Below are 16,492 nucleotides of genomic sequence, written 5' to 3' on the forward strand. Positions count from 1 at the left end.
TGCTCCAATTACAGCAGCTGGACCAACAAGTAAATTAACAACTTGCAACTAAATGCTGCAACTACACCAAACGTTTTACCTACAACAGCGCGGAACGACACACCACAACTATTGCCACTAAGGCAACAACTAAAGCAACTTTGTTCACTGAAAGTTCTCTGAGACAAATGCAAACAAGTGTTCTTGGTTTTTATTTTATTTTATTTTATTTTACTTGCTGGTGTGTAATATCCCTTCAGACTCAGAGGTGCATGTTCATTGCATGCACCAGCTTCATTAGACTTTTCCAGACCCTGGTCTGGACCTGCGTGGTTCCAGTCATTCAGAGGGTTAGTGCAGGTCTCCACTCGGAATCCCTCCACTTTGTGGTCTGGAGGAGAAACGCGTTGCCACATGAGGGAGGGAACATTTGGTTTGAGATCAAAGTGTGGTTTGGGTGGGTGGGGTTAGAGTGGCGGTGGGCAAATGGAAGTTACCTCAGCACATGGCCTGTAATTGTGGGCTGGTGGATTCAGAGAAATGAGGCTGCGTGATGGTGTTTGGATGAAGCCACTGATGAGCTCTGGTTGAAGAAAGAGAAAAAACTTTGAGCTGCCCTTTAATTGGAAGTTTCTTTTTGTTAAACGTGAAAACTTTATTTAAAAGAATAAGAACTTTTCCGAGCATTGTGAAGAAACACAGTAAATGCAAGGAGAGGACAGTACGAAAGATTTAACTCAAGCAAGTTGAGCGAAACTCTCCATGTAAAGTCTGTTTTTTGAATGTGATTTGTATGTTATACAGATGAGGGTTGTAGATGGAACAGTTAGGTGATACTAAATAGAAACATAAATGAGTTGATCAAAACAAGCTGTGAACTTTTGCGTTATTCTCTTTTGCAGATGTTTGTTTTCATCTGTGTGGAAAGTGTGGTTGGCTCCTTTGAGGGAGGGTTTTCCTCTCTGCAGCTCAAAATATCTCAACTATAAATAGATTCTCTGGACACCGCCAGTTATTTTTATCCCAACTGAGGCTAAATTTACCGAGCCAGGCGTCGCCCCACCCGTCCCGCCACAGAATAACCCCCAACCCCTCCCTTTTCCTTTCCTTCTCAATTCTCCACTGTGGTCAAACCAGAGAGCTGAGGTCACAGTCTGAGTGAGGCTGAAAGGGAGCTCTGAAAAAGAAATGGGTCAAACAGAAGCGCACATCTAAAAGTGTCTAAACTCAAATCCAAGAAGGCAAAAATGAAGTATTAATAAAAGTAAATGAGCTTGCTGAATGTGTTTTCCCTTCTTCCCCCTATTAAATGCATAAAATGCATTTTACTCTTTGAGTCTGATCAAAGTTCACTTTATTTGAAGTTGCTTATTGTAAAAATGCAGTGTTATCTCACACCCTGTGGCATCTTGTTAGTTTTTGGAGCCCAAAGAGATTGAATTTGGACCACAGGATGAAATGCTGAGGACAGTTTGGTTAGGAAGCTGCATTCATAAACTGCATGGGTGCATCACATAGACACATACACCTTCTAACTTGCTACTAGAATTTCACAGTACAAAGCTATATTATCTGTCACAAAATTGCAAGAAATGTTCAAAAAGGCAATGACATCACACACTCAGTCAAGAGATGCAGTTCAGTGAGCTGAATCACCCGAGGTGAAGCCTAACAGACAGCTCTGGGTACAGCTGGCGCGCTTCTAATGATGCAAAATTCAGTTTGAGCAGGTTAGAGGTAACATTTTGTTTGTTTGTTTTAATTTGATTTGTTTTTTAGAGTTATCCAGGCTGTTATAATATATGAAATTATCCACAGAGACTAATATTGTATTTGTGCAGAATGTAAACATGTTTATGTCTGCTGTAAGGTTAGGCAACTTAACATGGGAGACTGCGGGGATAAGCTTACTTTTGCAGCCTGCCTCAAGTGGCTACTAGAGGACCTGCAGCTTGTGTCTTAGCTTAATTTTGTTGCTACTCAGTCCTAATGCAGCATCCTGTCTTTATTACTTACAACCACAGATGGCAGTAACGCGTTACGCGTTACTTGTAACGCGTTACTGTAATCTGATTACTTTTTTCGAGTAACGAGTAAAGTAAGGGATTACTATTGCAAAAACGCTAATTAGATTACTGTTACTTTCCCGTAGGAACGCTGCGTTACTGCGTTACTAAAACCGTGATTTTTTTGCGAGAATGTCTCATGACAGTGACGTAAGCGAGTGCGCCGTTAGAGACAACAGCTGTGTGCAGATCAACAATGGATCACATATCGATTGCGGGAGAGAGTATGAGCGTGCAGCGTTTAAAGCGTGGAAGTACTGACCTTACTTTGAGTTTGATTCCATAAAAAGTGACAAAAACATTAGTGTCCGCTGTGCGTGGGAAGAAAACTTCTTTTTACAGCAAAAAAACCCTAAACTTCCAACAAGCACCGAGTAGCTACAACGTAATGGGAAACTCACAGAGAAACTCGCGGATTCTTCCACTGACCGCGGCACACCTGCACCAGGGTAAACCTCCGCCTGCCCCACTCCTGCTTTACAGGTGAAAATAGAGCAACAGGACCGCTGAGTCTTTGACTTTATTTATTTTCTGCTGTGTTTTACTTGCATCTATTTGAAAGACTGAGTGTAAACACAAAAATTATTTTATGTGCTGGAATGTGCAGAAAATAGGTTTAAATGTTAAACTAATTTCTTCCAGTCAGTTACTTTTTTCAAGTAACTTGACCAACACTTCTTACAACTGAGCTGACATACCTGCAGCTCTGCAAGTCTGAGTATCACTATAAAAAGTAACAAAGTCCAGCAAAGGTTACTTTCTGATTAGCTCCTTCTGTCACTTCAGTTTCAAGCAACGCTGAAACATTAGTAGCTGTGTAAAGCTGCAGATATATATTCTCTCAGTTCATCCACGGTTGAAATGAATATCTGATCTACATTAATATATTCAGTGGTTTCTGAAAGATCAATATGACCCTGACTTTAAATACCACAAAATACAAATATTTCACTGGAAGTCATCTGTTTTTCAGCTGCATTTATCTGTGTCATGAGTGGGTTGAATGGAGTTAAGAGCCAAAAGATAAAGTTGCAACTTACAACTGGAAACTGATAAAAAGTTACAAACAGGAAAGATTTCAGTAAGGGATGATAAAGAAAGTCAACTTCTGGTTTTGCTGCCAGTAAATCCCCCCACAGACACACACGCCCCCTGAACACATGCATGTACGTCTGTTCTTGTGAGAACCCTCCTTTGCATAATGCAAATTCTCATAACTGTTATCCTGATTCTAACCTGAACCTTAAAGATGAATCTTACCTCTTAAACAGCTATATAAAGCTCCTATGGCGACGAGCTACAAGGTCTAAAACACACACCGGTCCTCGTACAGACAGCTGTTAACACACACACACATGCAGGAAGTGGTGTCATTTCTGGTTTGTGTTGTTCAGAACACAGGGTGATGAACTCAGTAGATCACAAACATCCATATAATCATTAACTCACACAATCAGCCCTGAACTTTATTTACAACTACCCAGGAAACAAAATGACACAAGAGTCTGTAACCTGCAGGGGGGGCAGGGGGGTCAACATCTTCTGCCACTTTTTTAAAACCAACACGTCCAACAGCAACAGAGCTGAAAAACAGAAGGCAATGATCTGCAAATCTTAGAAGCCCAGCAGTCATAACAAATGTTCAAATTGAGATGTTTCAGTATTCCACAGGGAAGCTTGTGCACTAGATGTTCTTGAATTTTAGCAACACGGGTTTCCAGCCTTTTGTTGCTCCCATCCACTTTTAAAAAATAAGTGTCAATAAAAAGAAACAGACTGAAGATTTTTCAACTAATCAAGTTCATTTGCAGCAGGTCAATAATATGACAGAAGACCATCTTAGAGAGGTAGTGTTTCTCAGACATAGAGATGGACCGAGGTTCAGCTGCAAATTGAGGAAAAATTTCAGAATAATGTTCATCTGCGTAAAAATTGTGAAGACGAGGGAAAGCGGGTTGTTAAAAAACCTCCTTGTGATTGCTTTGGTCATTAGCCTATTGCCATGCTCGTAGTTTGGATACAGGTGACAGACTTGTCTACAAACATGGAAACAATGGAACTATGAAAAACGTGACACAAACGGAGAACCTCAAAGTAAAAGTTGCACCTTTTGAACAGTGATAGTGCTGAGGCACAGCTTTTGCTCTGAAGGAGAACCTTCTCCATTTCCAGTTTGCAGTCATACTTTTTCAGTATGTACCATCCTCAGCCAGTAGTTATCAAGTATTTGCAGACAAACATGAAGCATAAAGGCAATCGTGACAACGTGCTAGCAAACATAGATATTGTTAGGAGAGATTTAGTACAGCACCTTCCTTGCAAGCACTTTGACTCAGTAAGAACCAGGAACCTTCAGGCACTACTGCATGTTGGGAAATATACATTTTTCCCCAGCAGATGATGATTGTATCATATTCAATATGGAAGGAAACTCTTATGTGTTTTTATTTTAGTTGAATATGTTTAATTTTAACATTAAAGTCTGTGGGAATTGGTTAATTTTTAAGCTAGCCTCAAGTGGCCATAAGAGGAACTGCAAGTAACAGCACATAAGTGTTGGCTTCATTTGTCATGTCTGAAGGCTGACTTACACCCAGTGGTCAGGTGGGGCCTTTCTGTATAGTCTGCCTAACATAAATCTTAGTTCTGTTTAATGTGAAGCACACTGACTTCACATGTAAATGCAAATCCAACATAAATATCGTTTCCAATTTATAAACAAAGCCCAAATCCCCTTTGAGTCAAATTCATTGAAGGGTCCTGAGTTCAGATCCTGCTTGTGTGTTTGGACGCAGCGTCACAGCACCTCGAGTTCAGGACCTGCAGCACTGCTGAGGTCAGAGGTCTCTCTCTGCTAATCAGCGTCTGCAGCGTCCTGCCACATCAGACTACACGTGTGGCGTGATGACATCACATGGGGGGGGGGGGGGGGGGGGGGGGGGGGGGGGGGAGTCAGGGGGTGAAAAGTGAAGGTTAGCTGGGAGACAAATACGTTGTTTTTAACAACCTGTTTTCATACAGCACATACGAGCAGTGCCATTGGTTCCTGGTTTGTTTTAGGTGTAACTCATGAAACAATTAAAACAATAAAAAAAAAACACAAATGTAATAAAGTAAATTTTGATTTTAATGCAAACAGAAAGCATACATCGATAGAGCAGGAATAGAAAAAGATAAAAGTCAACATCAAACGAAAACATGTGAAGCTACATTCCTGAAATTCCTCAGCGGTTTGAGTGCTGCGAATTCCTGTCTGTGAAATGACAAAATAAAGCCGAAATACCTCAGGGACAACAGATTCAATGATTTGCTTCTCTCTTCATGACAGGCGGCTTCTGACATGCACAAAGGTTGTGACACAGAAACAAAAGTCTGTGTTCAGCATCCAAAAGACAACAAACATGCTGACCCATTTCCAAACCACAGAGCGATAAAGACTTTTCTTTGTGCCGTCATCCTGAGATGTTTTTCATGTGGAGGAAAACAAAGATGAGGAGCAAATGGGTGAAATCACTGATTCACCACTCAAACGCAGGCAGAGCTCTCTGTCACAGTACAGCATGCTTCATCGGCCAAACAGCTGCTGATGAGAGCTGAGTGGAACAATCAACCACAGATGCCTCCTCCCATAGCAGGTCTCACTGGGGATGTTGTGGCTGCTGATCCTAGTGTATTTGAGCTGGTGTAAAGCCCACAAATATGTTCCAAAAGAAGAAAGAGTGGCTTTAAGAGCTGAAGCAAGCAAATTCAGTGGACGGGGGTAAGTAGGTGCAACAAAATGAAAAGGTTGCAGAATAAATCCTCACTGATTAGCCAATAACGGTGTAACAGATAAGAAACGTTCTCATCCCAGGTCATCAGTCACTGCTGTTCTGTCAGATAACTGCTGCTTATCATATTATGTTATACTGGACTACATAATAAATCGTCAGCCAGCTGATTGCAGTTTATGTCATACTTGGTAACATTTTTTACACTTACTAAAACAACTTGGTTAGTTTTAGAAAAGAGTTTAAACCTTGTCCATTATTGACCGATGCCACATGACATCTTGTGCATCTGACAGTGTTGACAAAAAGAACAGGCTGCAACATATTATTGAAAAGGCCTGCAGAACATAGAGCTGGTGTCTTTATACTAAATAACGAATTTCAAGGCAGAGATCAAGAAGTCAGTTTGATAACAGACTGTCTGTGCATGCTGGATGGCTATGACAGACATCCAAACCTGGACTTCAGTCAAATTTGCATCCTTTACTATAGTAAAAGGTTAAATTAATAATGTTAAGATGTAGTTTTAGTGTTTAATTCAATGTCAGTGAGCCAGTAATTGCAGCTTTTTTGCTGCCTTTCTCTCAGTACTTAGATGCTTGTGTGTTTTGTGATGCTGGAGCGATCTCTATCTCTCATACACTCATCACCCCTCTCCTCCTCTCTCTGACTCATCGCTCTGATGCTCTCCTCTGCTCCTGAACCAACCTTACATGGTCAATGACGTGGTGGCAGGATCTCCCTACGTAACACACCAACGTGCCATTCAGCACAGCTTCGGCACCTTATCTAATATAGAGACCGCCGCCTGCCCAGCCGTCCAATCAGTGCACTCCATCTGTTTCCAGGGTGACGTGATGTAGAGAGTAGGGAGCTTCCTCACCGTTTGTGAACAGAAATAGCTGCTAGAGTGACACACTGAGCTTCTTTTTAAGTCTTCTAAAAATAACGCCGCTATTCTTGAGCTTTGGTGATCTGATGAGCAGGTCAACGCCACCAACGCCATCAGGAGCGCACATATCAAACGTTGCACAAGGGGGACGTGGGAATGCTGAACGTAAATGGCACAAATAGTACATCAAGCTTTCATAAGAAGCAACAGAATTTTCTAGATTCAAGGTAAAAACAAAAAACAGGGACAACTTCAGTTTTGTGTTTACATTCTTTTGCTTATGATGGCACACTTGCCATCATATGAATGAATGGAGAGCATTATATAATCTAGTGTATGTCTGAGACAAGAAGGCAAAGTTTGATCTATAATTGTTTAATCTGTGATCGTCATAACAGGCTGACAGAAATATTGTGTAATGGAAATCAAAACAAACATTTCCTGTTTTATTCTTGTTTCACTTCATTCTGTTCTGCTTGCTGACGTTGGCCCGTTTCCATTGTGTCCTCTTTGACCTGATGTTGTGATGTGTGAGTGAGATGTGGAGTCACACTTGGAGTTGTAAGAGAGTCAAGTATTATATTTACAAAAACCTCACATATGTTACAACACTGGTACAAAAAGAAAATATGCAACACTTTTCAAAACTGTGGACATTTTTAAAGCCATTTCAATGTGTTTATTACTGTAAAATGTCCTGAAATAATCACATATCAATTATTTCAGGACATTTTGCTTGTTTTTAGGGTTTTGCCTTTATGCCTGGTGTTCTGCCAGTCTGACTGCCTCCATGCATATATGCACAGCCTTGGACTGAAAGATTTGGATTCGATATAGTGTCATCAGATAAGCACAGTTGTGGAGGAGTCGGAAGTCTCGACATGTTGATACTGCAGTCAAACTGGATTACTGCACTGAAGGTATTTCATTGTGTCCTTGCTGTGAGGTATTTACACTCCCAGTTTCTTTTACTTAATGCACACACGCACAGGGATATCGTTGTGGGTGTGTAAAATGATTAATGCAGGCGGATACATTTCTTATTCACATCAGGGACACAGTGACCTCTGTGCTGCCACCACTGACGCCTCTGGATCAGATCAGTTTGCCTGCTTCAGGGCGTGAGCTCCTCATGTGTAACCCACTGCAACTGCACTTGCTTAATGTTAATGTTTACATAGTGCTGCTTTCATAACCGAGGATGACATGGCAGGCACCTGTAAAAATAATTGTGAATAAAACAAATTATAACATCTTCATACAAACATCTTAACTTTCAGCATGAATAAGTTCAAGTCTTGTCCAAATTGTGCTCAATTAAGCTGCACTTGCAGAAAATTATTCTAGCTGCTGAAAATAAAATTCACTGATTAAACTTCTTGGATATTCTTCTTGGTGTTTGGATCACCACATCACAGTGGAGTTGTTAAGATCAGTGACTCAGCAGACAGGTAGGTGCTTTAACTGCATCTGTCAGCCTCACCTGAATGAAATCACTCCTGTACCACGGTTTTATGAAGGGGGAAACTATCCATGTTTATTTCTGATGTTGATTTGAAGATTTTAACTTGGTAGTCTATGAGGATTGACTCATTTTGACTCTCTCAAATTATATGATTAGAGGGTTGAAATTTATTGGAAGCATAGTTTCAGTAAAAGGTCTGCAAACGAGTGTGAGTGAAAGCTGGACAGCACAGAGCAGATGCTTAACGTCAAGAGAAACTAAAACTTGATACTTGACATTGCACGGCTCAGATTGAAACAAGGATCAGAAATGACACCATCAGAGACGAGGTGTGAAAAAGCTTCGTCACAGCCACTCCATGACAGTGTGAGCAAAACACTGTGTAAATCTGAAAGCACTTATATGCCTCGTGTGTTTTGCCCAATGCAACTTGGCTTCCAGTCAGACAAGCTGACTGTAAACTAGCAGGACAGAGGCAATAACTAAGCTAGCATAGCACAGACGAAACAAAGCCTTTTTAGAAGCAAGTTTTCCCTTTTTGCAACCTCATTCACATGCCTCTCTTGTCTTGGCAGTTATTTTGATACAGCATGTTTAACTATAATTAGTAGTGTTCAGTTCATGATTCTTAGAATGCCGTACATAATGTCTCTAAAGACAACTGCAAGCAGAGAGGCTAACTGCACTATAACTGTACATGCTGTATGTACTGCCTTTAGCAACCAGCTGATCATGTCAGGACTAAATTCTTGCCGCACACTGTCTGAGCTGAGCTGCCAATCACCTGAAGAATTTGGGAGTGCTGGCTGTGTCTGGCCTTCAAGCCCCAGCAGGGACGGGTCGCTGCCAAAACAATCAAACCTGTGGCGTCAGCAAAGTGGTGGAGTCCCCATCAAATCCATAAGCGGGAGGAGTAACAGCAGGATGTGACATCAGGATGTGACATCATGGGCAGAACTGGCTGCAGGCCCAGCTTTAGTTTACTGCTCCGGTTTCACACAGGCACACAACTGGAAGAACTCGGTGTTCTTTTTCATACACACAATGTCTCGTAGAAAAAGGTTCAGTATGCATAAAGAAGCCAAGAAAACTCCAGGGAAGTAGTAACAGGCTGTTCACATCTATTTTAAATCATGTTTGATGTCGTGAAATATAAATAATGTCATAAATAAACCACAAATGTTATCAAAGAAGTATCATGTTAGCCCATGAGCTAGAGCCTTGAGTCCAGCGTGTAGTGCATTCAAACATTAATAAAACCCTGCTCCAGACCTCTGATATTTGATAGAGCAACATGGTCTAGGCTTAAAACACAGAGGGTCAGTACTTTCACTGTTTTAGACCTATGCTGTGGAAAAGGTTCTTCTTACTATCAGATCAACTCAATAAGTTCTCCATTCAAAAAAACCTTCAAAACCCACTCGTGTAGACTGGCTTTTGTATAACATTTTATAACGTCTTGCCGGTGCTTTATACTGGCGACTTCTTTATTTTTTATTGTTTTTGTTTTTCATTGTTCCCCTGGTCAGACTTTATGTAAGTTATTGCTGCAAAGAACAGCATTAATAAAGCTTAAAAAACAAACAAAAAGCCTTATTATTGTCTATATCTTATCTTCTTCTTTTTCAAGCAAGGCAGCCACAAACCCACAGGACAGGAATAACCTACACACCGTCCAAGTATCACCATGGAAACCGAGATGGTGTGAAGATGTCCACCGACATACTCCTCCGTGTTTTCATCCATTTTTATCCTGCAGAGTCACAGACAAGATAAACCATTTATATGCATCATGCAAACAACTTAAAACCTAAGTTGGATTAACTACAGAACGGCACCACATTTCCACATCAAAGGCATTTTTTTGTCTGAAAAGTGGATGCAACAGTTTTCTAAGAAGATTTTCAAGGAAGCATTTTCCCATTGAGCTGCATCAGCTAAATGTAAAATCCAGATTATTTGTAAATGATTGCACTGTTTGCACTGGAACACTGTCAGCATTTTACAGATGTGCTGAGTTTCATTTAACCTCCTAAGACCCGAACTCTTCCACGGCATGCATTTTTGATTTCTCTTTGATATTTGGGCATATTTGGACCCAATGAATGTAAAAGAATGACCAGATTTTTTTTTTTACCTGATTTTTGTTTCTAAGAAAAATGAGAGCCACATATGAGGATAGTTGTTTAAAATTTCGATAGAACAATAGTAGTATAACATCCTTGTAAGTGGATATCAGGCCCTTGTAGAGCAAAATTCAGTATTTTGGTCTAAATAACCCAAAATGTGATGTCCACATATATGGACACCAGGTCCTAGGAGGTTAATATAGTTGAATCAGTTCTCTGATGACAAGATTGTGATACCAAAGATGTCCTCTGCATGTTTTTTAGACCAGTAGGACACGTTCAGAATAGAGAACTGAACCTTGTGCGAAATTAGTGGAATGTCCTTTAAAGAGTCCCCTTCATGGGGCCAGGAATAGATCATAATTTGAGGTCCACACTGATACTATCCAATAGGGAAAAGGCCACCATGAAAGAGAGATAGGACTACAAAAATTATAAGAATCAAACTGGACCCAGAACCATTTGTCTTTCTACAAATATAGGACCTTAAGCAGAACTTGATAAGTTTCCTGTGGAACTTATGGGGCCAGAATTTGTTGATGGACCCAACACTGCATGCTAGTTTTTCTAGACATTAATTCTAGATTCTGTGACAGAACTGTCCTCCTATGCTTCAGAAATGACACAAGACCCCTTTAAGGTAGTAAAACAAACCCACACTCATACATACACACTTCTTTTAGATGAACCACACAAAAATCGATTATATTTCCATCAAAACTTTATTGACCAAACAGAATAAGTCACAATGTGGTTTCACTTCTCACTTGTGGCAAATCCATCACATCAAGCAGACTCATATTTAATGTATTTAGATACATCAGTGTGTAAAATCACATCATGACAAAAGTTCATGTGCAGCAAACAGGTAAGCAGAACACCTGCCACACCTGCAGCGCAGATAGTCGAGAGCTTTACATGCAGCTCTTCAGTTCGTTCATGTGACCTCCATTTGCGTCACTCAAGTCCTGGTATTTCATCTTCACTTCCCCCTCTGCAGCTCCATGACTGAGACTTCCTGCTCAGTCTGGTCCAGCTTCCACAGCCACTACCAGTACCGACGTTTCACGTGCTCCACGAGGACAAAAAGACCTCCCCCATCGGGCTCGGATTTGGCTCGGTCCGGCACAGCACAACAACTCATACCGCGTTACTTCTGCGCAGGTTTGATTGTTTTCACTCTTTTCTCACCGCTCCCCGGCGGTCTGATTCGGTTTGGCTTGGCCCGGTTCCAGTCAACGATCTTGCAGCTCCAGGCAGGGCACCCACTGATTGCTGCATCGACTCTCCTCACAGAAACTGCCGACGTCTTGCAGGGCTTGGCACTGCAGAGGCTGCACTTGAGGGTTCTGCAAAACACGGTGGGGACGGACGGTTAGATTCTCGGAAACATTTTTTTTAAACTTACAAGAGTATAATATCATGAACTTGTATCATTTCTCGAGTAGCTCAAAGCAAGTTTACACTTACATTGACCAGAATGCAGTGCAGATCCCGGGGTTCATTGCTGTTGCTGTCCTCGGTGTCCTCCTTCAGCAGCTGAGCCAGCCGCCTCATGCCTGACACCCGCAGGATGTTGATGTCGTTGTCGCAGCAGAAAGCCTGCAACAGCGTGAAATGGATCTGCAGCGCTATGTCGTCTTCATCCTCCTCATCAGTTGCGAGGATGCACAGTACAACGCTGTCTGGGTCTCTGCATGCGGGACAGAAGGTGAAAGACCCGGTTAATGTCAGCGTCATTACATATTTCTCATATCAAAAGCTTTGGCGTGGTTAATTAAGGTGAGGAAAATCAAACTTATACTTACACATTCATGAGTTTGGCGGACTCGTAGACTCCAACCGTGAGACAATCCTGCTGCTGAGCAGCGACCAGTAGCTCCTCCAGAGCTTGACTCACCGTCTCCATCCTGCAGAGAAGCGGAGGCGGTTAGAAATGTGCGAACGACACGACTAAACTGTGGCAAACAACTCTAAAGTCTACATATAAGCATGCAGATGCAACCTTTAAAGTACAAGCCGGGATTATAAACTCAACTAGAACGCGATCTGTAATGTCAGATCAAATGTGCCAATGCGTAATTGCGCATCACACACAGCCGAAACTTACTTTTTTTCGGTGCTGTTTGATCCAACGACCTCTTCCAAAGTCATGTTGAAGTCAGTAAAATAATCCACAAGATCCAGGATAAGAAGAAATATCCACAGCGCGGGGATACGGCTGTACTATGAAATTCCTGATACAACGTCCAAACACAGTGGTATTCCAGATCGTGTAAAGGTCCTTTCAGAGTCCGTTAACTGAGTAACAAGTCCGATTACTGCGAGACCGCGAGCAGAAAGAAACTGTGCCTCTCTCAGCCGAAACTCTCTGTTATATTACTGCTTCGCGACCGTAGGCGTGGCCACGCCCAGCCTCTCGTTCGTTCATTGGTTTGCCGCTATGAATACATCCCCCGTTCTCTGCGCCTATTTGCTGAGAGCCAGAAGACGCTGGTGATCCCACGTTGGTGGTTTCGGAGAATCCCCCGCTCTCTCCCTCCTTTTCTTCCTACGCTTCTTTCGCCGCTCTGTCCCTCTCTCTCGGTTTGTTTACCGGCAGCTTTTCTTTATGAGTGGAGGAATTTCCAGATCTCTGTCCCCCCCCCCGCTCCCTCGTCCCCACTGGCCGAATAAAAGAAAGCTTCACCGTGGCAATGCTCTCGCATCGTGTTCGTGCACAAACCCCCCAAATACACCTGCACACCCGCGGCGACGCACATGAAATTCAAATATATTTCAAATTATGTTATAAAAGGGAAGCTGGAGCAGCTGACCAGCCCCGTGTGCGAGCACGCGCTGAGCGGACATTGTGTAAGGGCGTTGTGCAAGAGCAAGGTTATAAGAAATGGGAAAAGGCGCTGTCTGATAAGCACGAGGCGAAATTCACGAGAATCTCAGATGACACTGATGTTTCTCTTTTATATCACACATATTTTTTATCTTTTTTTTTCTTGCAAACCATTTGAGGCGCTATTGCAGCTGCAGAGCACGTGTTGTTCTGAAGCTTCAGCTCAGCACCACTACCTCCAACAGGATAAAAATAATCCTTCGATATAGGATCAGAGCTGTTTATCTGCTGAAGCCTGCAACAGCAGCGTGCAGAACGGAAGTGTGTTACAACAACATTCAAAACTGTTATAATAACCTTCATATTTCACATTCATGAAAGCAGGTTCCATTTTTCTGTCACATGCATTTTTAACATCACACGCAGAGCTGTCACACGCCTGATCGGTGGCCCTGTGTGTGATCAGGTCCACTTCACCGAGCCTGATATGAACTCTCTGCCCATTAAAACCAGGTCTCAGACTCCCTCCAGCGGCTCCATAATGCATCTGCTGTCAGCGGCGAAACCCCCAGAGAAGGCATGTTGGAACAGCACCCTGCAACAACCGTTTGGGTCACGCGCAGAGCAAGAGCGAGTCCCGGTCTTTGGAAAATATTGGGAATTCCTAAAGGGGAGGTTTAGTGAAAAACATTTTTAGGGGGTTTGATGTTTTGTTTTGTTTTTCGGGGACTTCCTGGGTCTGAATTTCCACGAAAATAAAATTGAAAACGAAACTATTTGCAGGCTTCACTTTACTATGTGCAGCAATTTATTAGAAATTTATCAAAATCCGCCTGTAATCTGTGCAAACTCTGTGTGCATAGGTAACAGGGCAGCCGCGGCTAAACAGTTTCAAATCCATTTATTAGGAACATCCACAAATATGTAGGATTGTTTAATAAACAATGAAATGTTGTCTATTGTCGCTTACATTGTAAGCACTTAACTGATTTAGCACTTGTCCACTGAAAGGCGCAGAAAATCTGTTGGCGTTGCCGTATGAACAGATTTTTCTGATGTTACTGCGCCACCTGGTGGAAAGATTCACACTTTACGTGTGTAAATAATTGTGTTATGGTTTTGTTATATTTTATAGTGTTTTCTTACAATTTCCAACAGAAATAGATACTAGTTAAATACATTAAATTGTTATATTTATTGATATATTTAGATATTCATGGAAGAAAACAATATAAAATGAAAGAAAGCAATACAATAAATATTTATACACATAAACAATATGCCCACTACAATTTTTACTAAGCAAACATTGATGTGTTATTTTATGGATAAGATTAGTTTAAAAATGTAAATTTTTCATAGTCTGTGTATTGTTTTATGCAGATTTTACACTCCAGAATTCCCTCAATAAATAAGCAGTAACTAACAAATTATAGAAATATGGGTTTGATATAAAATCTCTTTTTCTGTTTCATTTCTTTCTGAGCGTCAGTTGAGATCTGGTGACCGTGAAGGCCGTAACATATGATTTGTATGAGGGCTCACCAATAACTTTACAACAGGTATGCACTTTAAAGACGATATTTCTCCATGAGACTGAAATATCCATGAAACAGTGGAACAAATAAATGAAGCAAAGCATAACTTTAATGTTAAATAAAGTGCTAAGGGCAAAGTATTTTCATTCTTTCAAGTACATCATCAGTAATTATACAATACTACGATAAGTGCAAAATCTGCTATAAAGCATCCAAAATTCTCACCTTCCTATGATCTAATTACACTGTACTATTCAGGGTACCAGCTTTATTAGAAAGTATCCAAAGGGGCTCTTCAACTGGTGGGGAGGCTTTTACATCCTTGCAGAAGTTCACTGCTGTCCGGGAGTTCACTCTGCAGGTGGGAGAGAGATATAGGAGAGATGGAGAATGAACTTAACCTGGGTGTCTATTGTCTTGTGTAGTCTGGGAGATGAGTGGATGGGGTGGGTGCGGTTTTCTCTGTGGTGGGGTCGGGTGGGCTGCCCCGGATTCTGTGGAGCTGGGCGGTGCTGCTAGCTGTGGGCCCCGGTCCAGATGGGCCTGGACCCCTTGCCTTGGTGGGTTCCAGAGGGTGGGGGTGCCTACTAGGGTCAGCAGGGGAGCTGGCCCCAGGGAAGGACCATTTGCCCCTCCCTTCTTTCCCTCCACATCCCTGACTTCCTCCCTCTTCCCACTCCACCACACCCACCCACGCATGCAGGGCCTTGGAGTGCGGGTTTGTCACCAGGGTGCAGGGGAGGCCCCCCCCCCCCGACGGGCAATGGGGGTGGGGGGGTGGCTGGGAGGAGGAGTTGGCCATCCGATTGGGGTCTGGGACGTGGGGCCTCCCTGCTAATGCGGAGTCGGGGACGATCTGCTTGTCTCCACTCTGGGGAAAAGGGTGACACCTCCTGGGTTAGGGTGCATTTTCCCCCTCTAGGGGAAGGGGTACCTGGATCTGGAGTACATTTGGGGAGTGTGATTGTGTGTACAGTGTCTATTTATGTCTGTCTCCACGTTGGGTGAGTGCTGAGTATTTGCATATGTGTGCATGGGGGGGGGGTGGATGTTCGTATCTGTGTGTGCCTGTTCGTCCGTGTCTATATGTCACGTCGGGTCTTAGACGCCACCTTTCTGGGGACATCTCAGGCCCTCCAAGGTATGGAGGCCTATCTCCCCCCACCACTCTCCCTGCCGGTGGCAGATGCCCTCAGACGTCGGTGCATTGGTGGTTCTTGGTGTCCGGTGCTGGGCGCTCAGGTACGCACCGGCTCACTCCCGGTGGCTGCTTGTCGGGTCCTCGCGCCTGTGGCTCGGTCGGGCCCCTTCGGGGGGTGGGGTGCCCTTGGGCTCTGGGCCTGGGACTCGGTCACTCTGGCACAGCTGGCTGCTGGTGGAGCTCGCAGGCACATCACTGCAGCCCCCTCTGGCTTCTGCTCCACGACTGCTGGGTGACCCCTCGTCTGGGGCTCTCCTCAGCTCTTTCCGGGAGAGTGGCACCGTTGCCCCTTCATTGGTCTTCCTTGGACTCTTGTGCTCTGGGGGTCTCTGGATGTCTGGAGCCTGGATCTCCTCTATACCTGCTTCATGCCCTGGAGGACGGGGCTATGGCCCCCACACCCTCTAGCAGATCGTTACATAAAGAAACCTTTTGAATACAAGCACACTGATCCACACAGGTGTACACACAAACTGTATGGGGGAAAAAGTCCTCAATATGTCTCCTGAGAAAAAAAGGTTTTTATATAATTTTTTTTCTGTAGGATGTTGGATTGTGGCACTGTGTGACGGCCATCTGAGCCTCAGATTATGATCAGTGTCAGAAGAACTGAAATACATTT

The 16,492-nt window shown here is 43.0% G+C and overlaps 1 protein-coding gene and 1 long non-coding RNA gene across 2 annotated transcripts; both read right to left on the reverse strand.

Moving 5' to 3' along the window:
* Window positions 1–260: 260 nt before the first annotated feature.
* LOC146558949 (uncharacterized) lies at window positions 261–3,415 on the reverse strand. The gene is made up of 3 exons (XR_014888625.1): window positions 3,306–3,415; window positions 477–562; window positions 261–370 (listed from the first exon to the last, which is right to left on the reverse strand). It is a non-coding gene; the product is annotated as an uncharacterized LOC146558949 (long non-coding RNA).
* Window positions 3,416–11,004: 7,589 nt separating this feature from the next.
* LOC146558950 (growth arrest and DNA damage-inducible protein GADD45 beta-like) lies at window positions 11,005–12,656 on the reverse strand. Its single transcript, XM_085247242.1, has 4 exons — window positions 12,412–12,656; window positions 12,110–12,211; window positions 11,772–11,994; window positions 11,005–11,650 (listed from the first exon to the last, which is right to left on the reverse strand). The coding sequence occupies exons 1-4, from the start codon at window positions 12,453–12,455 to the stop codon at window positions 11,537–11,539; spliced, it is 483 nt and encodes a 160-aa protein (XP_085103368.1). The 5' UTR covers window positions 12,456–12,656; the 3' UTR covers window positions 11,005–11,536.
* Window positions 12,657–16,492: the final 3,836 nt, after the last annotated feature.

Source organism: Mchenga conophoros, linkage group LG15 (assembly GCF_057382185.1).
Source record: "Mchenga conophoros isolate Kocher_MC1m ecotype Shallow Benthic linkage group LG15, M_conophoros_male_GT1.1, whole genome shotgun sequence".
Classification (NCBI taxonomy): Eukaryota; Metazoa; Chordata; class Actinopteri; order Cichliformes; family Cichlidae; genus Mchenga; species Mchenga conophoros.